Source organism: Eumetopias jubatus, unplaced genomic scaffold (assembly GCF_037043125.1).
Source record: "Eumetopias jubatus isolate StellerSeaLion01/CBP00866 unplaced genomic scaffold, mEumJub1_p1.0 scaffold_13, whole genome shotgun sequence".
Classification (NCBI taxonomy): Eukaryota; Metazoa; Chordata; class Mammalia; order Carnivora; family Otariidae; genus Eumetopias; species Eumetopias jubatus.
In genome coordinates, this window is record NW_028274819.1 from 95,148,065 (window position 1) to 95,171,412 (window position 23,348).

The 23,348-nt window shown below is 41.5% G+C and overlaps 1 protein-coding gene across 3 annotated transcripts in view; it reads right to left on the bottom strand.

Moving 5' to 3' along the window:
- The window catches only part of JHY (junctional cadherin complex regulator), a 52,196-nt gene that overhangs the window by 20,293 nt on the left and 8,555 nt on the right, over window positions 1-23,348 (bottom strand). For 2 of the 3 annotated variants that reach the window (XM_028125981.2, XM_028125979.2), the window contains exons 2-3: window positions 18,024-18,543; window positions 3,736-3,849 (exon numbers count right to left, since the gene is read on the bottom strand). In XM_028125981.2, the coding sequence (XP_027981782.2) occupies window positions 3,736-3,849; window positions 18,024-18,543 (634 nt within the window). The remainder of the gene's footprint in view (window positions 1-3,735; window positions 3,850-18,023; window positions 18,544-23,348) is intronic. The other variant, XM_028125980.2, reaches the window with a different exon arrangement.

A 23,348-nucleotide genomic window follows, 5' to 3' on the forward strand; every position in this document is an offset into this window, starting at 1 on the left:
TTTTCAAACTAACAAAATTATTTCAAACTTACAGGAAAATTGCAAGAATAGCATGGAGAACTCCCAAATATTCTTACTGAGAATATTTGTGAATATAATATGCCAATTTCATCTTTCTCTGCGTGTCTCTCCACATACAGATAGATGGACATGCAAATATACATCATTTCTGTGACTACTGTGTGCATTATGGCTACTTAGTTTTTTTTTTTCTGAATCCTTTGAGACTAGCATGTATGAGTTGCATGTATCATTCCCTTTTCATGGCATCTTTTTAAGTAAAAACTAAAAAACTCTTTCCTGCAGAGCTTGATCCTGTCCACTGATGTCTCTTTCTTGAGATTTTTCAGGTCTCGACTTCTGCGACACTATTTTAGCCTGGCGGCCTTCTACCTCTCTGGCAAGCCCTTCATAGTCTCTCACCTTCTGCTCTCTTCCTCTGCTTACCCTTAAAATTTAACCCTACTCTACCGGGCGCTGTTCTTGACCCTCTTCTCTTCTTCCACTACCTTCGATTCCTGGGGCATCTCAGCAATTCCTACAGCTTCAGTCCACCAGGGAGTGGATTCTTAAGATCAAATGTATGATGCTAACTCAGATGTCTCTCCTGAGTTCTATGCTCAGATCACATTCTTCCTCCACACTCGACATCAGGCTCACCACCCCTGTTCTCGTGCCCTTTCCCCATTCCGCCCCAGCACGAAAGCCCTTCTTTTCTATCTCAGTGGTATTAGTACTGCTAATCCGACACTTGGAAACCAGTCTCTTTCTCTCTCCCCCATTTCCCTTGTATTCAAACAATTGCAGAATTTGTTAATCTCCCTCCTTGACCGACTCTAGGCAGGCGCTGAGGGGGCTGCTCTGAACTGCAGGAAGTTTCATCCAGTTGGTGGATTTGGATCTGTCCCCCATACTGAAAAGTGAGTGAATGGTGTGTGGAGTGTGAGACAGACTGTGGTGGTTTTGCTGTCTCTGCAATCTTATTTCCTTCCAGTCTATTCTCCAGACCCTGGTTAGAATGAATTTTCTACCACGTTCAGCCTGATCATGTCATTAACCTGCTTAAAATTTGCCTGTGGCTTCCTGCCATTTGCAGGATGAAATCTGAAACCTTTTGGCCGACATGAAAGCCTTCCACAACCCCTACCTCTAGTTACCTAACCTGCCCGTGTCACACCATTTCCCTCCCTCACACATGCTCCCCCAGTTGCTGAGCTGTGCGTGAGGCTGAGGATATACCACGTCTCTCATGCTCTCAAACCTCTGCTCCCATTTGTCGGTTTACCATATTTTGATTCATCCTTCTAGGGTCTGTTCAAATGCTGTTTCTTTTCAGGAGACTTTTCTTGCCTTTTAAGGCAGAATTAGGTGCTCCTTTCATTCGTACTGCATGTTGAACCTACGTTCCTATTATTGCATTATAATGATCACATAACTGTCTTCCAACTAAAGGTTTGGGCTCCTTGAGGGTAGGGATCATTTTTTAAAAAAGATCTTTTATTACTTTTTTTTTTCTTTTGAAGCATGTTTTTTGGGCCAGACCCCTGACCCTGAGTGCCTGGAATATAGTAGGTACTCAAATATTTGCTGTGGGAATTATTTTGATTTCATGTAAAGACATTTCTTATTAGTGGGAACTATTCATTGTCAGAGTAGGTCTACTGAGGGATATGTAGAGTCTTCTGAAGTTATCTTTCAAGAAAAGAAATTTCAGAGAGGCCCATTTTCACAAAATGATTTTTACATGTTTCTGTAACCAACCAGTAAATATTTACTGAGTGTTTGCTTTGGACAAAGCACTGTGCTAACAGATGTAGAGAAACATACAATCTTAATGTTCTTGCAGCTTCTAGTGTACTTGGTACAAAAGGAATACAGGCAGCAGCTAATGAGATGCAGCCAAATGATAAGCCCTGAGGGAGTGGTCCAGACCACAGGCACAGTTGCAGAGTGAGGGGGCAGTCGCAGAGTGAGGGGGCAAAGGATGGGGTGGGAGAGGCTGGGAAATCCTCATGCAGGATGGGGAATCAGAAAGAAAGCACTGGATTTGGGTAGCTGAATCGGAAAAAGAAAGGCAACTTGGAGCTGAGTGCCTGCCTTGCTGGTGTGTAGGATACAGCGGGGAGTTAACAAATCCTTTCTAAATAAAGAAAGGGAAGCATCCCATGGACCACTCTGCGTTGATCGTTTTAGGTCTAATGATTTTATATTTGGCTCCTCTTTGTCCTCATTCAGGAGTGGGTTATAAACAAATAAGTTCTAGTATACACAGAGAACACACAGCATTCTTTTCGCTTTTTTCCGATTTTCTTCCATACAAGATTTTTGACTGCCTCTGTCAAAGGCTATGCCACGAATCAAGCCCTTGTGATTATTTATTTTATCATTGGCTTTGGTCCTATAATATTCTGTAGTGATGATCATGGAAACTCGAGGTTGCAAGAATCTTATGTGCTTCAAATAGGTTTTCTATAATAATTTAACTAGAGAAAAATATGCTAGCATAATATCATTTTGCTACTGGGATGCATCTCGTAGTTCATTTTGGGCAACTCTTTATTTAATAAGGAAGAAACTTAAGGCTTGGGGGGAGTTGAGATTTGCCCAAAGTTCCGCATCAACTAAAAGACAGGGGAAAGTCCAGAAATCCGTGTCTTTTGACCCAGTCCATTATCTGTAACACGTGACAAAACTTTAAGGTGTTTCCCTTGTCTTTCCATCCTGTTGGCCAAGCTCCCCGGGCTCTCGCAGAGGTCTAGTGTAGACCCTGTCTGCTACATCCTGCTGCCATGGACATTTCAGTGCCTCTTAACCTCTGGGTGTGATCCCTCTGGCACCAGCTTTCAGGAAGCTCTGGGTGAATGACTGTTTTTATTTTTTATTATTTATTTATTTATTTTTGCAACTCTGAGAGGGACCTGGAAGCCACTGTGAAGGAAAGATGATGATTTAGGTGGTCCCTCTTTTCTAAATTCTCTGAAACTGGAATGAACTTTATTTTTATTATTATACCTTTAGCCCTGTACATATTTTGAACTGATGGTGTCAGTAGGCTTTCTAGGCTGTGTGATTTCACAGGGCTCACCCTCCTTCAGCAGGGATAGAATCTGGTGTAACACTGCTCCAGAGAACTCTGTACACTGGTTTCAGAAGAAACCATCTGCTAGTGCTTTTCCTCTTCTAGAGAAACGGTCAGGGGGACTATTTTGCAAAAGTCTTCCCTCAAATCACATTATGATGTCAGAGTAGTAAACCCAGGGCCAGAAAAGGATGTTTTCATGCTAAATTACTGGTTAGTTGTCTTTCCCTTCCTGCAAATGAGGGTTAAATGAGGTCTGGGGATTTCTGCCCAATTTTAGGGATCGTGTTCCCCATCAGCTAGGGATGCTGTGACTACCAGCTCCATAAGGAAACAGACTTGGGAGCAGTGCAGATTTGGACAATATTTTACAACTGTGATCCTACCCCACATACTTTCTCCATGCTTTTCTTCTGTTTGGGGTGATGTGATGATTTTCTTCTAGGAAATTTAGAACCTTTGGAAACATGGGTAGACTTGGTTGGCTAAGCAAGCAATGGCCCATTTGGGCAGAAACCAGTCTTACTCTTAGAAGGGTGGGTCACTACTCTCGGGCATAGGAATAAACCTGTAGGTGATAAGAAGTGAGTCGTGAACATTACTTATATTTAGCAGTAACCCTTGAAACCCATTTAAAGTTCAGTCTAGCAGGTAACCTTTAGCTGTTGGGCTCTTTGATGCCATTTGTCTTCAGGATTGATGGCAGCATTTTCAATCTCTTTGGTGGTCTGAATGGACGTCTTGTCAGTTACACTGATGGGGTAGGAGATCTAAGAGGGTAAAACATATAAAGTGTGTTAATGGGATTCGTTTTAAGTCTTAGAGCCACAAGGCTCATCTGTGTACTCTAGAAAGAGGTCCTGCAGGGCTACGTTTTATTTTCAGTTCAAGGATATATCTTCATCCTCAGGGACCTGGATTGTTCCTAAGGAAAACGGGAATAAATAATGTTTTCTCTCACAGGCTTGATGTGAGAATTGGTGCTTTGAGGTCAAACTACTATTTACTTTAAATGTTCAATACACACTCAGGGGACCCAATTTTAGAACAGTTATCTGAACCGGATGTAGCAACTAATGTTGAGTATATTAAATGAAATAATGAATAGTGAAATAACACCATGCTTCAAGATAATGATAATAATAGAAATAACAATATTTAATATACAGTGAATGTTCATGGTGTGCTACTAGCTGTCCTAAGCATTTAGCATATATTCTATCAGTTATACTATATTAAACCTTATCGGGTATGTACTATTACCCCCTTCTTGCAGATGAGAAAACTGAGGGACAGAGACATTAAGTAACTTGCCAAGAATCTATAGCTGGTAAGTGGAGGAGCCGGGCAGTCTAACTCCAGAGTCTCATATTCAGCAATTTTGAAATATCATCTTTGACTTGCAGAATTTGTAATGTTGGCATTCAGTGAATTTGAATGATGTAGATCAGAGGTTCTCAACTTTAGTTGGATGTTAGAATGACAAAATATCAGTGCCCTGGTCCCATCCCAGATCGATTAAATCAGAAGCTCTGGGGTGGTCCCAGATAGCATTATACTTTATTTTTTTTTAAGATTTTATTTATTTGGGAGAGAGAGATAGCAAGAGAGAGCACAAGTGGGGGTGAAGGAGGAGAGGGAGAAGCAGGCTCCCCGCTGAGCAGGGAGCCCAATGCAGGGCTCCATCCCAGAACCCTGGGATTATGACCTGAGCCGAAGGCAGACGCTTAACGACTGAGCCACCCAGGTGCCCCTAGCATTACACTTTAAAAGTTCCCCAGGTGGGTCTACTCTGGAGCAAGGTTTGGGAACCACAGACAAAGGCAGCTACATGGGATTTGGGTCCCCAAATTATGGAGGCCCTTCATTGCCTCCATTAGCTACCTATTTTAATTTACTTTTAAAGTTTATTTTTCAGTAATCTCTACACCCATTCTGGGGTTCAAACTCATTAACCCGAGATCAAGAGTCATTTGCTCTCTCTACTGAGCCAGTCAGGTACCCCGCTACCTATTTTAAATCAAGAAATTAGATTGTCTCTATGCTCTAGAGAATTCTAGCTACCAGGAAGCATTTCAGAAAGCAAACTTAAAGTTATACAGTCTTAATGTTGGTCAAAGGATCTGGAGGTAATCCAGTATAACTGCTTAGTACTTCTGTACCATCCCTGGTAGATACTCATCCACTTGCCTAAACTCATGCCCTTTCTCCTGGCAGGAGTCACCTGTTTATGTCCTATGGGCTGAGGAGGGAGCATAAGGTGGCTTGTGAATACTCCCTTTCTGTGGGAGACCTGGTCCTTTCAACCATCACATGGAATAAAACGTTAGCTCTCTTAATCTCTGTTTCATGGATGATAAACATACTGTTGCATCATTGAACCACCTAAAAGTTCTTCCTATGAGAGCAGAAATATATCTTCCTGTAATTTCTATCCCTCTGCCCTCTGAAATAATGGATTAAGTCGATTAATCTCTCTCTCAGACAATAGCCCTAAATGTTAGCCACTGATTGTGATGCCTTTGCTAAACCTCTTATTTACAGGATCTGTGGCAAGATTTCTTTGCCATTCCTCCAGGGACGGGTTAACCAGGTTGGCTTATTTGGTTACTGTGCTTTGTGGCTTGTAAAGGTTGACTTCCCCCTTTCTAAACTGCTGTAACTAATTTTTAGATTTAGATTCTGATTTTACACTTGTTTTATTAAATTGAACCTGGTGGGCTGTGTCGTGTGAGAAGCAGCAAGCTATGTAATGCTGGGAAAAGCATGGGATTTAGAATCTGTCATTTTTTTAAAATAAGATTTTATTTATTTATTGAGAGAGCGAGAGTGAGAGAGCACAAGCAGGGGGAGCAGCAGAGGGAGAGGGAGAAGCAGGCTCCCCACTGAGCAAGGATCCCAGGATCATGACCTGAGCCGAAGGCAGATGCTTAACTGACTGAGCCTCCCAGGAGCCCCCAGAATCTGTCATGTTTGTGTTCAGATTTTCCTGCTGCTCCTTACTTTGACTTTGCATTTATGCAGACTGCTATTCAAATGAGAAAGAGGGGGAAATATTTGTGAAATATTAATAAGTCAGTGTCTGACAATAAAGATAACCTCATTCCTCACTGTTCAATGCAGCTTCTGTGGCCACATGCAAGACAACATTTATTTTGGGTGAACTCTTATCTCTACCTGGATGCAGACCTGTCATTGTTACTGTACTCATATACTTAACAGCAATCAGATGGTATGGAAGTGAGATACTTAAAGGTTGATCTGAGAATGGGAGAAAATGAAAATAAGACTTCTTCATGCTTGAATCATCATGGCAAATACAGAAGCTAAATGTGCTTTTGGATCATGGGATCAAATGAAATTGCATTTTGAGCATCATAAGCTGTGTAATGTCTATTCAATGTCTACAAACAGGAGTACTCAGGGCGCCTGGGTGGCTCAGTTGTTAAGTGTCTGCCTTTGGCTCAGGTCATGGGATCAAGCCCCACATTGGGCTCCCTGTGCAGCAAGGAGTCTGCTTCTCCCTCTGCCTGCTGCTCCCCCTGCTCATGCTTTCTCTCTCTCTCTAATAAATAAATAAAATCTTAAAAAGCAAATAGGAGTACTCAACAGATTTTGAAAGATTACCTACTCTGCAGAAGGAAAACTTCCCAACACCATGAAACAGTCTAACTTGCTCTGAAATAGAAAGTTTAGGATTATAAATGCTGCCACCGAAGGTCAGGAACTGTGAGTCTTGATGGCATCTCTCAGTCCCTCTCCTGGCACCATTTTAGGAAACAAGAGAGGTCTATAAAAGTATTAGGTTTCATAATTTTGGTCGCTGTTATTCCAAAGGTTTCTATCCCTTATGGCCATGATGTTAAAAGGAAACACCCCTCATTTACAAGTAAAATCATCTCTTTCCTGGACAAGAAATGAAGGCCGAGTTGGGGGGAGAAATCTAAATAGGCTGCCTAAGCAGGCGAGGAAATAATCCTTTTTCAAATCTCAAACAGGTGATGTCTTGGACAAAAATGTTATTTGGAGCTTGGGAGGAAAAAATTGGGTTGATTCCTAGATCCGCCACTAGGATGTTCGATTCCCTGGCTTTTGTAAAGGGGACTTGGTTTAGTTAATTCAGTCTGTCACTGGTGATTCTGTGACCCGGGATGGGATCCCTTACACACAGCTCTGGTAAAAAGTTTCCGAATTACAAATGCATTGTCCTATGCTTCCTTCCCCAGAGAGTGTAGGATGTGCAATATTTCCATCCACAGGCTGTTTTGGTGGAACTCGGTGTCTGAATCACCCCAGTGAGAGCCTCAGGGCAAGTAAAGCATACTTCTACATTATCTCTTTGAAAGTGGAATGGGACACAACCTCTGCCAGCTATTTTTTTTTTTTTTTGTGAACCATTCTATTAATACCAATCAAATCGAGAAAATGATCAAATGAAATTGCATTTTGAGCATCATAAGCTGTGTAATGTCTATTCTGTTAAATTGGGGCCTATAATTGCTTCTCTACTGAAAAGATACAACAAAGACAGCAATCATGGCATGTCATTATCCCAGACTAGAAAACCGGCCTTTGCTGGGAGGACTTCAAAGGCTTGTGGTTCTCGAATTGCATTTGGCTGCTATTGATGAAACGCGGGCAATCCTGATTAGGTGTTTACACTGAGGTAAGGCGCAGAGCAGAGAGCCTGAGTGCCTGGGTCTAGAGCCATTAAAAAATTGTACATTATGTTCCTTGCTTTGAAGTGAGGGTTTGTAGGAAGGAAAGCAACTCAGATTGAGTACAGCTGAGCTAGATTGGGCTGCTACTTCTTTCTCAAAGAAACTCGTCAGGTTCCTAGAGAATCGGCACCACACAAAAAAAGTTGAGGCTTTACACCAAGAGCTATATGTGAATTAGTGTCTCTGCACAGACACACACTGAAACATGTTTTGAAAGCATATTATCCTTAAGTTCCGCAATCACTGCAAGTTTTGCTTCTTTATTCCTTGATACTGTTTTCTTTTTTTTTTTTTATCACTGACGTCATGCAGAACCGCACAATTAACGTATCAGTTTCCTTGTTATTCCCTGATGGTATTAACTAGCACATAGCCAAACCAAAATAAGACAAAGAGTCTTAATTTTTTTTATTTTTAATGTCGTATTTGCTTACCGTCCCTCCAGCACATCTGTTACTTAATCCCTCTCTTCGGGACCGAGTCACTGGATTCCGCGAGCATTGGTGAACTTGGCGAACGAGTGATCTGCTGTGTTAACTCTGTTCTATTTCTGATGCATTGTGCTCTGTGGGAGCGCAAGCCCGCTAGCATCTCTCTCTCTCTCTCTCTCTCTCTCTCTCTCGATATGTGGCCGGCAGAAGAGGTGGAGGCATGGTGGCGCCGAGAGCCCGCCATTGTCAGGCTCCAACGCGGCTATTTTGCACAGCTGTTTGAATTATCTGGGGATTTGTATTCGTGATTCAGCTATTTAGAGACAAAACACACGAACTCTTTTGGCTCTGCTGTTGTCCACTTTCTCCATTCCCGCAGAACCCTTCATAATGCGTTTCACACGCAGGTGCTCAATCAGAATGTGATGACATTGGAACCTTTGGAGATACTACTTTTTTGCATTCATTTTCTGTATAAGATCCTGCAGCTTTTAAAACCCCCGAACTAATTATGCCAGCCAGCGCTTTAAAACCCTTCAGTGCTTCCCCATTGCCCTTAATCTTTAAAGGTTTTTAAGGCCCTGCCTTCTGTACTTCTCATTCTTTTCACCTCGTACTTTCTTAACTCTGCGGTTGGACCACAGGCGCCCTTATCTCTGAGTCTGTGCATAGGCCATCCTTTGCTGGGAAACACCTCTTCGCCTCACTTATTCTGACCAATCCCATTCACTGCTGCTGCTCCAGCCTGGGCTGAAATAGAGCTTCCTCCAGGAAGCCTTCCTTGACTCCTCAGAGGTTACAGTAGAGGCACCTGAGCTCACGGCCTCCGCACTTTGTACTTTCCTTTTTGTAGCAAGTATTACCTTGGTAATTAGGTTTGTTTCCCCTCTAGACTCTAAGTCCCCGCTCTGGCGGCGCTATTCACGTGAGCCACATGGTGGCCCTGAATGTGCCTGGCACACACATGCCCAGTAAATATTATTGACTGAAAAGACCTATCTACATGGAGCACTGAACTCTCTATTTACACCAGAATACATAGACGTTACTTGTTTATCTGGCTAGATTTGTGGTTTATTGTCAACAAAATAAGGTGGAAAGGAGGCTCTATCTTTCCCTTTCCCTTGCTCGCTCCACCCAGGACCACTGGGCCTTCACTCTTCACGTGTGTTGTTCCCTCTTCCGGGAACATTCTTTCCTCAAATATTTGCATGATGTGCTCTCTCACCTCCTTCATGACCTCTTATAAAACTGTGATTTCCCCCCCACCCTCAAATTCCCTATTTCTCTGCTCTCTTTCTCTCCCTAGGACTTCCATCATCTACACTAATGTACGTTTATATTAAGTACAAATCAACTGTCTAGGGTCATCTTTTTCCATATCTGCTTAAATCACTGTATTGGGTTAATTGACCAAATACCCGTTTCTGACTAGTACCCTAGAGGCTCCCCCCATACCAGCAGGCTTCCACCTAAACCGTGACCTCCCAAAGCTCTTATACCATCGCACTCACTCCCTTTGCCTGTGATATTTCTGCTGCCCACCACCTGCTACCTTCTTTTTAAAGAACTTGTTCAATGGTTGCCTCTTCTGTGATGCCCTCTCTGAATTCTCCTGACAGACTCAGGCACTTTTTCTTCTGTGTTTTTTTTGGGACCTTATGTGTCTCTTCTATAGGTACTATTTTATTTTTAAAAGATTTTGTTTATTTAGAGAAAGCGCGAGCAGAGAGAGGAGGAGAGCGAGAAAGAGAATCTCAAGCAGACTCTGCACTGAGTGGGGAGTCTGACACGGGGCTCGATCTCATGACCCTGAGATCATGACCTGAGCTGAGATCAAGAGTCGGACGCTTAATCGATTGAGCCACCCAGGCGCCCTGGTACCGACTCTTTAATATGTCTGCTTCCCACGAGGCCAGAAGCTCCTAAAGAGCAGATACACCCACAGCAGCCAAAATGACTGCAGACCCCTAGCAGTCTGGGGCATTTAATGAAGAGGCAGAGCATCCTTCTTCCCATTGCCACAGCTCTGGACTTTACCACAGAAGCAGGTGCCATGGCCCCAGGTAAGAGAGCAAGGCCTGTGGAGTGCTCTAGGAATGTTTGGGAAAGCTATCCTGAGAAACGATTGCTTATGTTAGGATTCTGGTTTTTGAAAGGGCATGCTTTAGTTAAAAGGAAAGGTTTCTTTTCATGGATCCCTCATCAGTAATGTTGAATTAATGGAGTGTCACTCTATAGATCATACAGTTGGTAGCTAAACCAACTAAGTGCTGAACAGTGCATACAGAAAGATGCCTTAGGAAATGTGTTATACTGGGGGAAAAAAACCCATAAAGTTCAATTTGAATTATGCTGTCATAAGTAAGTGCTCTTGTCGTGGTCACACAGGCAAAAGAAAAAAAAAAACCAATCAATGAAGATACAAAGTACTTACTCTATAGAATAATTTAGAGGTGAGCCTCAAAAATACCACCAAAACTGGAAGAATTCTAAAAAATGAAAGCATTCTGTTTCTAACCAAATATAATTAGAAAAAGATGATCATCATTGAAATAAAGGTAAAGCTTAATTTTATAGACAACCAAAAGTTGTACTAAATCTAAAACTATAGAAAAGGAGAGCAACCTATCACTTAAATATGAGTCCAGGGGCATCTGGGTAGCTCAGTCAGTTAAGCCTCTGACTCTTGGTTTTGGCTCAGGTCATGATCTTATGGGTTGTGAGATGGATCCCTGCATCAGGCTCCATGTTCAGTGGGGGAGTCTGCTTGAGATTCTCTCTCCTTCTCCCCCTGCCCCTCCCACTCATGCTCTCACTCTCAAGTAAATAAATCTTTTTTAAAAATTAAAATATTAGTCTTATCCAGTAGGATAAGTGGACAGTTTTCTGGGAGTCCTACCATAGATTGGGCTATTGGGGTATTGAAATGCTACCCTTTTAGCTACACTTTCTGGTTCTACCGGAAGTCCTATCCCTTTCACTTTGAGGCACTATGCTCTGAAAAAAAATCTGTTTAGAAGGGCCTATTCCCAGAGTGATTCCTTTCCCTTTCTATGGCTCGAGAATGCCCAGTGTTGACAATAGCTTCCCTTTACCGTCTGCCACGTGTCAGGAGCTTTGTGTAATTTTTTCTAATAGGTCTCCAAGGCAGAAATTTACCCCATATAATAGATAAAGAATATCAGGCTTAAAGAGTTACTTGCTCAGATATCTAGGAAGTGCTACCACCTAGTTTGCTGAAGAGCCAGGATGTAACCCATGGTTGTCTGACTTCCACATGAGTGCTTTGTTTGGTTTTATTTTTTCTCTCCTGTACCACTGTGCTGTCCCTGGGGGAGAAGGCTGCTACCGTGATTGGCACAAAGCAGACCTCCGCCCCCCAGAGCTTCCATAGTTTCTCTTCCTCATCTGTTCGTGTCTCAACTTGAATGACATCTCCTCAGAGAGTCCTTCACAAGCACCCAAACATCCTAGTTATACTCCCCGTTCCTCCTTTTATTAAGTCAAGTTATTCAGTATCCTTTGAGGTATTTATTGGCATGTGAAATTATTTTGTTACATGTTTCTTGCCTCTGTTACGTGACTGGAACATGAGCTCCTTGAAGCCCAGGCTCCGTATGTCTTGTTTTCTGGTGTATCCCTAGCACTGAGCGACGAGCACATGGCTGGTGCTCAATAAAGGTCTGTTGGCTGACTGACCTGCTGTCTCAGTAGGAGCCATGAATATATGCTGATCTTCAAAATGGGTAGTGGACTCTTGATAGGGCTTTATGTTGTCTGAAAGACTATAGGTGACTGAATAACTTTTCCATATTTGTTTTCACAAAGTATCTGTAATTTCTTTCTGGGGAAAGACAAGAGAAGAACAACAGGTCTAAAGCACTTACTGTTCTTTTCTGAGCGTGCTAGATTTTCCCTTCATCGGTCTTCAAAGTCACATTGGAATCAAGATAGAAAGGCAGCTCCTTTTTCAAGACACAAATGTCTTTTAATGGCAGATCAGAAATGGACTCAAATTCTAACTAATGAGTTTCAGACAAACACTGAACGAATCATGAATTAAAAAAAGCAAGTCCTGAATATTCGCTGGCCAAGTTACTGGCTGACGGTGATACTTAGGTGCCCTCTAGTGTGTGTCGGTTTTTATATCAGTTCTTTGCTTCACATGTCATATGATAAAGATCTCCTCATGTATTCCAAGGTGATTTTTCCAGTGCATTTTAATGTACGATCAACAGATGAAAAATGTACACCGTACAGATGAAAAATGGCAAAAATAATTGTGGAGAAATTTAATTTAAAAACTGATGGTTCTGCTCTGAGCCATTATTTACAAGCAAAGAGTGCAATTTAGGTGACCTGAGCAGTCAGGGGGTGTGAAGTTACAAGGGTTACTATAAAATGTTGGGTCTTGTGAGTCCATAGGCATGGTTCAAAAATAAGAGCTATAAAAAGGATATAAAGTGAAAGGCTGTGCTCCCATCCCCCTCCACCCTTCACAATTAACCACCCACATACCCTTCCACAGTTCTTTATGCATACCAGAGGAAATACAGAGCTTTATTCTTCCCCGCTTTTTTACACTGTATGCACTGTTCTATACCTTTAATTTTTCCCTTAATAATAAACCTTGATAAGTTGTCCATAACCATCCATGGAGAACATCCTCATTTTTTAAACAGCTACAATGTACTTTACTCTATGGATGTACTATAATTTCAGTATTACCCACATGATAGACATTTGGATAGTTTCCAATCTTTTGCTGAAAAAAGGCTGAAATGGAGAGTCTTGTACAGGAGTTATTTCAAAACTGCACATATATAACCAGGAAAAATTCCTAGGAGTCGGATGTGTTGGGTCAAATAAAAATAATTGTTGCGAACAATTATATAATGTTTGCTATAAGGCAGGCATTGATCTAACCACACTACATATATTAACTCATGTACTTAATCTTCTTAATAATCCTGTGAAGGAAGTACTATTATTATCTCTCTCTCTCTCTCTCTTTGTTTTTAAGGATGAGGAAACTGAGGCACATAGGGGTTAAGCAACCTGTCCAAGGTCAGACAGCAGGGGGCAGTGCCAACCACCTTGGCTCTGAAGTCTATTCTCTTAGCCATATGTCTTAATTTTTCTAGGAGTATATGTATTAGTATTTTAAATAGATATTAACAAGTTGTCCTCCCCACCTGTTAGGCCAATTTATTATCTCACCAACCTGACTGTCCCTTTTTGCCTACAGGTTCATCAAACATTTGGAATTTGGTTGGTTTAATTATAGGTGAGAAATAGAACCCCAATGTAGTATTGATTTATATTTCTTTTCTAATGACTGAGGTTGGGTATCTTTTTATATATTTCATAGATATATGTATTAACTTTTCTGTGAATTTCCTATTGATGGCCTTTGCATATTTTTATATTGGGATTTTTGGTCTTGATTTCTAGGAGCTCTTTACATATTAGAGATGTTAGGCTTTCATCTGTGATATGAATTAGAAATATTTTTCTTCTTATGCTTTTTTCCTACAGAAGTTTTTGGTATTTATGTAGTCCGATTTATCACTCCTTTGTAGATTGTGGATTTTGAACCATTTCGAGGTCATGGGAGAATTTGCTTCATTTTTTTTCCTAGTATTTTTATGGTTTAATTTTTTTTAATTAAATATTTGGTCCATTTAGAATTTATCTTGTTGTATGATATGAGGTATGGCTCTGACTTCATTTTCTCCCAGATGGCTACCCAGTTGTTTTATTGAACAATGCACCATTTCCTCATTGATTTGAGATACTGCTTTATCAAATCATAGTATCATATCCTATATTCCCATATGTAATTTGGTTCTGTTTCTGCACTTTCTACTCTGTTGTTCCATTTTTCTGTCTATATATGCATTAAATATTATCCTAGTATTTAATTATTGAGGGTTTATAATACACTCTCTGGTAGTGTTAGATTCTGTTGTGATTCTTAATGTCCAGAGCTTTCTTTATTATTCCTGCTTTTATTTTTCATCTGAACTTAATCAGTTTTTTGAGTCTTATTAAAAAAAAAACTGTTAACATTTTTTTTGGAATGTCATAAACTTCTTAGATGTACTTTCAAATCTTCCCAAAGACAATACAACTACTTAAGACCCTGTCTGATTCAACTGGGCATAAATGCTTGTGACAAAATGATGTATTAAAAAGCTGATTTTCTTCACTGTGTAATGGTAATTGACATTTAGTCATTCATTCGGCAATAGATGTCATTTATCCTTTCAGTATTTCTAGTTGTAAGATATTGGTCATCTCTTTCAAAGAAATTAAGAGGAGAAAGTAGATTTTCAAACATGAAAACCTTCCAGATAGATGCTGCTTAATCTAAAACAATACCCTCAAAACCTGCCACCCCTAATTCTTACCTCCTGCTCCCAAATTAACAGAATAATCCTATCAGCCATTGAAATCATCAATGCTCTATGGGTACTGACTTAACACCACTACGACTTTGGGTTTCTGGAAAACCCTGTAGGTGCTTTATATGTGGTCCATGGACCAGCAGCCTTGACATCACCTGGGCACTTGTTAGAAATGCACACTCTTGAGTCTCACCCCAGACCTACTGGATTAAAATCCATATGTTAAGATTCTGGGATGGTTCATGAGAAGCCTTAAAGTTTGAGGGGAAAAAAAGATCAGTGGTTCTCAGTAGGCCCAACAGCAGAAGTGGCGTCACCCAGAACCACGTAGAAAATTCAAATTCTTGGGTCCTGCCCTACACCTAGTGAATCAGAAACCCTTAGGTTAGGTATGGCAATCTGTTTTAACAAGCCCCCCAGTTGATTCTGATTCACAGTAATGTCTGAGAATCCCTGGTGTAAATTAGTGGTTCTCAATCTTGGTTGAGCATTAGAAACACTTGGGGAGCTTTGAAAGAAAAATACTGGCGCTCAGGGTCTTACCCAGAGATGTCAATTGGTCCAGGTGAAGCCAAGAATCACTTTTTAAAATTAGTTTCTCAGGTGAATCTAATATCCAGCCAAGTTTTCAAACATCTGTTCTAGAAAATACCATTTTCCCCTCACATACAATTTATACTAAACAGAGTAAGTTTGGAGGGATGGAAGAGGTCCATTTTTCATTCCCCATATATTTACTGAGACCTTACAGTGTGTTAGGCTAGTTACCATGAAGATTGAAAACAGGTACAAAGCATAGTTCTTGCCCATAAGGAAACATATAATCTGTACTGGCAGAAAGACCTGCACATACTTCATATATAAATAATGACTTGAAAGGAACACATGGTTCAGTGCTATTGACTATAATTCAATAAACCAGTTACACATATCCTATCACTGCTAGGTCAAACTAATTTCTATCCTTTTTTTAGTATATGTGCTGCCGAAGCAAGCACTAATTTCTATCCTTTTTAAAAGAAGAAGAGTAAGATGAAGGAAATGTATGTTGGAAAATGGTGAAGAAACAATTTTGAATATAATTAGCAATCAGCCCTGAGACAGTTGAACCTGGAGAAAGTGGTGGACAAGGTCAATAGCCACTTCAAAGACTATTTTATGAGCTTAAAGATTGAGCAAGTCAAAAATGCTTTAAAGTTTTCTCACTGGCCTAGCAAAATATTATGCTATGGAATCACTGTCAGTCAAGTCACCCCAATATTGTTTGTAAATTAAGTTATAACTACTAAGAAAAATAAGCGATTAAGAAATCAGCTATTAAAGAGTTTATAATAAAGCTATTTTCACCTTTATTATTAGGAATATAACTTTCTTTTGGCTTCACAATTCGCCTCTTCATCTAGACTGGCTTCTTTGGAGAACACGTTTAGAAACAAATGAAAAATATTGTTCTAGTCTGGGAGAAATTACTGGTTATAAATACTTTTCACAGATAATGGACTGTTGAATATATTTTTAAAGGAGCAACCAAGCAAAATTCAAAATTTCATATATTTTATGAAAAGTACATTAACATCTAAAATTGGGTCAAAAATGTTGATAATTCTTTTGCATTCAGCTATGTGTTTTGAGAATTCAGCTGAATATACTACATCCATTCTTCTGTTCTATTATTAGTTACCAAGGCAGGAATGTGACCATAATCCTTTAAGACTATAAAGGGAGTTTCTGAATTAAGAGAAAATCACAAATGTTCGTCTACCTCCTCTTTCATTTCTACAAAAAAATACTTACAGGTTAGAGCAGGTTAGAGCATTTTAAATAATACCAATTTGAATATGGAATAGGTTTAAGGGCATCCCCGTGTAATGTATTAACCTTTCCTTCATATTTAAAAATGACCTCATATTAGTAAGTAATGAATTTCAAGCTGGTTCCCCCAAGAAGGATGGCCATTCTTTTCTTATGTCCATGGGCATGTCCACTAGGAGTTGGGCTGATAGGATCCGTATGAATGCCCATGAAATAGAGCTAAGGCTACTGGCTCTAACAGATTCTGAATCCATCATCTGGGATAGAATTTACTCTTGAAATGATCAGATAAGAAAGGGAGGGCATTTATTTTTCCCATTTTATAGATGGAGAGACTAAAGTTTATATCATTTGCACAGAATAAAGGGTGGTGTAGTGATTACAGTTGTGGTTGGAAAGGTAATAGAATCACCCGGATAATTAAAAAGACAAAACGGGGCGCCTGGGAGGCTCAGTTGGTTAAGCATCTGCCTTTGGCTCAGATCATGATCTTGGGGTCCTGGGATTGAGCCCCGCATCAAGTTCCCTGCTCAGTGGGGAGTCTGCTTCTCCCTCTCCTTCTGCCCCTCCCCCTACTCGGGCGTGCGCACTCGCTCTCACGTGCGCACTCTCAAATAAATCTAAAAAAAAAAAACCAAACAACCACATGCTATAGCCTGCCACCCTCCTGCTACCACCCAAAGTGTATATAAAATCTAAGTTGAGAATCACTTGTGTGTGCGTTGCTGTTACTGACATGAGTATGTCACATCACCTCCAATGTATTAGGACATTTAATAGAGTTGAATGCCAGTGCTGTAGCAGAAACAAAGGCAACCAACACAGGGAATCAAACCTTCAGTCCTGTATTTTATCTCGTGGAGTATGCAGTTAAAAAAAAATTCTATGGTTCCTTGAATGGACATATTTTGGATATATTAATTGAATTATAGCACTGTCAGCCATTGGTGGCTTTGATTTTGCTCTTAAGAATTAGTGGAGTAGGGGCGCCTGGGTGGCTCAGTCGGTGAAGTGTCTGCCTTCGGCTCAGGTCATGATCCCAGGGTCCTGGGATGGAGTCCTGCATCGGGCTCCCTGCTCAGCGCCGAGCCTGCTTCTCCCTCTCCCACTCCCCCTGCTTGTGTTCCCTCTCTCTGTGTTCCCTCACTTGCTCTCTAATAAATAAAATCTTAAAAAAAAAAAAAGAATTAGTGGAATAGGGGCCCCTGGGTGGCTCAGTTTGTTAAGCATCTGCCTCCGGCTCAGGTCATGATCCCAGGTTCCTGGGATCGAGCCCCGTGTCTGGCTCCTCTCGGTGGGAAGCCTGCTTCTCCTGCTCCCTCGGCCTGCCACTCCCCCTGCTTGCGCTCTCACATTCTCTCTCTCTAATAAATAAATTAAATCTTAAAAAAAAAATTCGTGGACTAATTCCCCTGATTCTTCAAAGAGGAGCAAGGGATAGGACGTTTGTTTTACCCAGCCACGTGGCTGTAATGACATCACCATCTCGAAGGAAGTGATCTCCAGCCATTTCAAACAAAGGCACATTCCAGTGTTTGGAAGAGATTATTAAGTAGCACTTACGTACCTGTTCTGGGAGGACGTCCCCCCTTTTTTTACTGTGAAGTTGAAGATAAGAGTCCGTTTTAGGACTAGGTAATCCCAAAGTCAGCTTGTTTTTTTCCACGAAATATTGTTTGGACTTCCTTCGCTGATGGCCACGTGATCCTGGCAGGAAAACCTCGTTATGTGAACTTGAACTCTTCAAGTAGTGAGAGAGGTTGCTTGACTTCTCCCCCAGATCACTGTCGCTCAGCTCTGAAAATGGCCGGCTCTGATGGGCACCACGCTCATAGTTGGGGCTTAAAAATTCACTGCCAAGCAAAGAGGCAACACTCTGTGGGCTACTCTTGTGTTCACCTTTCTCCCCCGAGAGTTCCATCGATGACTCCTTGGAAGGGTACAGTGGATCCAGAGTCAGATTTTCAGTAGAGCTGTCTACATACTCTGATAATGTTTCCATAGTCAACAACTTCCTCTCCTCTTTCTTACTCTTCCAGTGTGGGTCATATCGGAGGTCCGAATATTTGTCTTCGACTGGTTGTTGGCTGCCCAAAGCAGAAAGGAAATGTCAAGTCCTTAATCAAAATGAAATTACTCATTATGTTTAGTCATCTCACTTGACTCTTTCTCCTATAATTTTCCTTTTACAACCACGTGTTGAAGACATCACTGAGGCTCAAATTAGGCATACGGAGTATACATAAGGGCAAAAAGGTTTTAATTACAAGTTCATTAAATTAGGGAATAAAAATGGGGGATAGTTAATATAAATGCCCCAAAACAGCTGAAAATCACATGCCAGTGGTTCAAGGGATGCTATTACTTATGCACACCTTAAGTACTTCAGCTAGTGAAGATAAAACTGATTTCACATTTTGGCTGGTGACATACACGTTTGGGGGCTTATCTAGGAAGAAAATGCCATTATTGCCTGGATGATAGTTTCCTTGGTCTGCTTCTGCTGTGAGGGAAAGCAAGATTTATCTCAACTGAATACCTACCTAGGTTCATCCTCCTTTTAAGTATTTTGCTTTTCATTTTGTCTTTGTAGATTTTATCACATGTGTTGTAGAAAGATCCCCAATGTTCAGAATCAGATGGTGGCTCACTGAAAAGTTCTTAGTTCGCATTCTTTTGGTTTGTCACATGGATGCACACAAAACAGAACACAGGCCAGTGTGTGCCCTTAGCTGTAGGACAGCCCTATTTCAGCAAAAGGTTAAACATATGGTCCTGCCAGAGGGATGTGCGCTAGTCCATAATCAGGGCATATGAACCCAAATAAAGTCTTCCCTTTTCCTCATGACAATCTCAATTTGTAAAGTGCCTCCTGGTCTTAACCAAAAAAAAAAAAAAAAAAAAAAAAGCTGGTAATATGGCATATTTAATGGCCCCTTTGATCTTCAAAAGCTAAATGGGAGAGATTTTCCTTCCTTGAGTATAGTAGATGCAATCCTCTAATCAAAAAGAAAATGTAAATCACCTAGGCTTTTTATGCTACTTGATATTCCCGTTTACAGAGGACATAATTTTATGCTGGATAAACAAACTAATAGTGCCCCTACTACTAATTTACTTCTCTTAATGTGGACCTAGATGTTTTTGGATTTGATGTAAAGCAAAAAATAAGAGTGAAAAGACAAAACTCCCATGTCTTGCTAAACTGTCATTTTGATTTCACATATTAAGATGGAGAACTTCTTGGGACGCCTGGGTGGCTCAGTCAAGTGTCTGCCTTCCGCTCAGGTCATGGTCTCAGGGTCCTGGGATCGAGTCCCACATCGGGCTCCTTGCTCAATGGGGACCCTGCTTCTCCCTCTCCCTCTGCCACTCCTCCTGCTTGTGCTCTCTTTCTTTCTCTCTGACAAATAAATAAAATCTTAGAAAAAAAAAAAAAGGAGAACTTCTTGGGGTAGGCTGCTCTTCTTTCTCCACCAAGGGAAGAAAAGTGATATTCTCTTCCAGCAAAATGCCTGAATGGAGATTGTGCACATTTATTGGGAAGTGGGATATCAAACTGTGCAACTCACCCCGCAGCCTAAGCACCATGGGTTACCTGCCTCTGGGGCTTTTGAGGAGGAGGTGTCTCCTGTGCGATGTCATATGAACTCACACTGTGTTTTGGCCTTGCCTTTCACTCAGCTCTCTAGGTCTCATTGGGCATGGAGTGGGGACATGGAGTGGTCCAGCAGGGCACAATCTGGACTTGGGGCTGGACAGACCTGGGCTCAAGTTCTGGGTCTGTCATTCCTTATGTGTGCATGAAATCATGCCATCTTTTGTCTGTAAGTAGCGAAAAATTGTATTCTGTTTACTTCTCAGGATTGCATAAACATCAAAACGAGACAATATATCTTAATCTTCTGTATATGTGCTTATATCACCTTTCACTATGGTAACTTTGCCTCTTCACCCACTTAAAGTTCTGGGCTGCAGGGACTGAGAGATATCCTTCCTTCCCTAACTTCTGCCTGAGTACTCTACCCTGTGCTCTGGAAAGAGAAGTTAATGAGCGTTTCTTAAATAACTAAGCCTCTAAAATTACTTGAGTCAAGACAAATGTAGCACCAGATATTAATTTTTAAAAACCCAATAGTAGTAAATTAGAATCTGCACATGCAGAAAAGCTTCTTGCATTGGACCAAATTAGTGAATGATTTTAGGACTCACCATGTAATGAGTTAAACATAAGGGTGATTGTTTAGGTGGGAAAGATCAGATTAAGGGGCACCTTGATCATATCTTCAAGTAAATAAAGATATGAAATTTTTTTAAGTGAAGAAAATTGCTGTTTCCCCATATCCAGTACATACTGAAGGGAAAAAGTAAATGTAACTGTCCTGTTCATTCATTTCATCTATTTCACAGAACTGAACTTCTATCATTCCCTTGCTCACTCAGTGATTCTGCTGAGTGTTTATTGAGCACTTACCGAGCTAGGGGATACAGTGATGGGCTCACAGCCTCGTGGGGAATACAGACAAGAAAACAAGCTATATATAGGGCGCCTGGGTGGCTCAGACTGTTAAGTGTCTGCCTTTATTTAGCTCAGGTCATGATCCCAGGGTCCTGGGATGGAGCCCCACATTGGGTTCTCTGCTGAGCAGGGAGCCTGCTTCTCCCTCTGCCTGCCGCTTCCCCTTCTTGTATACTCTCTCTCTCTGTCAAAAATAAATAAAATCTTTAAAAAAAAGAAAAGAAAACAAGCAATTTATGATGGGAGCGATGAGTGTCCTGATGAGGAGCATGGGCCTATTGAGACTCACGAGGGATCTCCAGTCCCATCTCGGGAGGTGGAGAGAAGCTTTCTGAAGGAAGTGATGGTTTAGCTGAGACCTAATGCTAAGAAGGACGGGGGTGTATGCCAGGCTGAGGGAAGAGCTTGTAAAACAGAATGGTGGGGAGAACGTGGTGCTTTCAAAGAACAGATTCTGTATGGATGAAAGGAAGGTTGAGGAGCGCTCAGGGTGAAGCAGAGGTGAGATCTTGAAAGGCTCTGTAAACTCCGTGAAGGAATGTGGCTTACCTAAATTAACTTGAGAGTCTGGCTTGGAGCAAAAATAATTTAATTAGAGAGCAAAGATGTTAGTGAGACTTTTGGATAGCCCAAGTGATGAGTTTTTGGAAGGGATTATATACAGGGGCTTTTTTGTTTGCTTGATTTTTGTAAAGTCTTAGAATAGCCAGCCTTCTTTGCACTCCTTAAAGCAGGGTTTGGCAGCCTTTGAACGTGAGCATCCCACTGGGGATCACTGCTCTGTTACTTAGCCGGGGTGGGGGGACGTGGGGTGCTGACTTTGGGAAGATAGTCCGTATTGCATGCCCATTAGGGAATGCTGACGGTGAATCTCCAGTTTTTTCCTTAGAAGAGCCCAATGAGGGAAGTACTATTATTATCCCCATTTAATAGATGAAGGACCTGGAGCTTAGAGAGCTCATGGGACTTTCCCAAGGTCACAGAGCGAACAAATGGTGGAACCAGGACATAGACCCTGGCAGTGTGCCCAACTCCTGTCTGCTGAGTTGGCCTGTATCATGCAGCTATCCCCATAGGTCATCGTGGAGCAAGGCCTGCCTTCTGTAAGTGAATCGGTCAGTCAGCCAGTCAGCAAATAGGCGCTGAGCAGCTCCCTGGGTCCTAGCCACTGAAGCACGGTGAGCAAAACAGAAGCAGGCTGGTGGATCTTACCTGCTAGCAAGGAAACAGGCTTTGTGTGCCAGCTCTCATGATCCAGTAATAAATTAGATGTATAAAGAAATGCAGCATATTATGTGTATTTAAAGTAGGAGGGCATAAGTTTGCTCATCACTGAAAATATGTTAACCTCTTATTTCCAGATTCAGTTGGCAGATGATATCTCAAAGGCCATTTCATTTCTATTCTATGATCCTATGATAAACTCACAAGAGAATCAATAGGCAGAAGAATGCTTATTATTTAAAAAAAATAGGTAGTATTTGGGGCGCCTGAGAGGCTCAGTCATTTGGGTGTCTGACTCTTGGTTTCAGCTCAGGTCATGATCTCAGGGTTGTGAGATCAGGCCCCACACTGGGCTCTGCACTCAGCACAGAGTCTACTTGAGTTTCTCTCTCCCTCTTCCTCTGTTTCTCCTCCTCCGCTCTCAAATAAATAAATCTTTAAAAAAAATAAGTAGTCTTCAAGGATTGAAGGATATGATTTCCCTGATTCCATCTCTGCAGTTATACTAAGAAAACTGGCACTCACAGTGGTCATCACGTTTAACGAGCACCTGCTGATAATGGCATGTCTAGTCATGAGTATAGACCTTTCTCAGTTATATGTCATCTCCGTGGTGTTCTTCTTGCCTGAATAACGACACGGCGTCTTTTGGTTCTGAGAAATGGTACAGCAGAGTGCCTGAGGACAGGGGGCCTAGGATCAGACTGCCTGTACTCGATTCCTGCTGCCACCAGTTACTGTGTGGGCCTGCGCAAATCATTTAACTTCTCTGTGCCTCAGCTTGCTCATCAGTGAAATGGGGATAACAGTACCCATCTCACAGTGCTGTGGAGAGGATTAAGTGAGTTAATAGATATGAATGCTTACAATGAATTTTGTCCTTGACACAGAGTAAGGATCCAGTGAGGGCTAGTTATGACTGCCTCTGCCTGTGAGCTCCGTCACCATTTTTGACTTGCCCTGTGTTACAGTCAGTCACCATGACACAACATTGTCGTGTATTGTGCTTCCTGCTGGTGGATCTCAAGGGATTCTTCTCTCCCTGGGGCTCAAGTTATTTCCAGGTCACAAAGCTGTGTTGTGATGCACTAAGGGGCACCTTCGTGGCCTGAAGGAACTAGCCCTTATCTTCAAAAATCCAATTTTTGT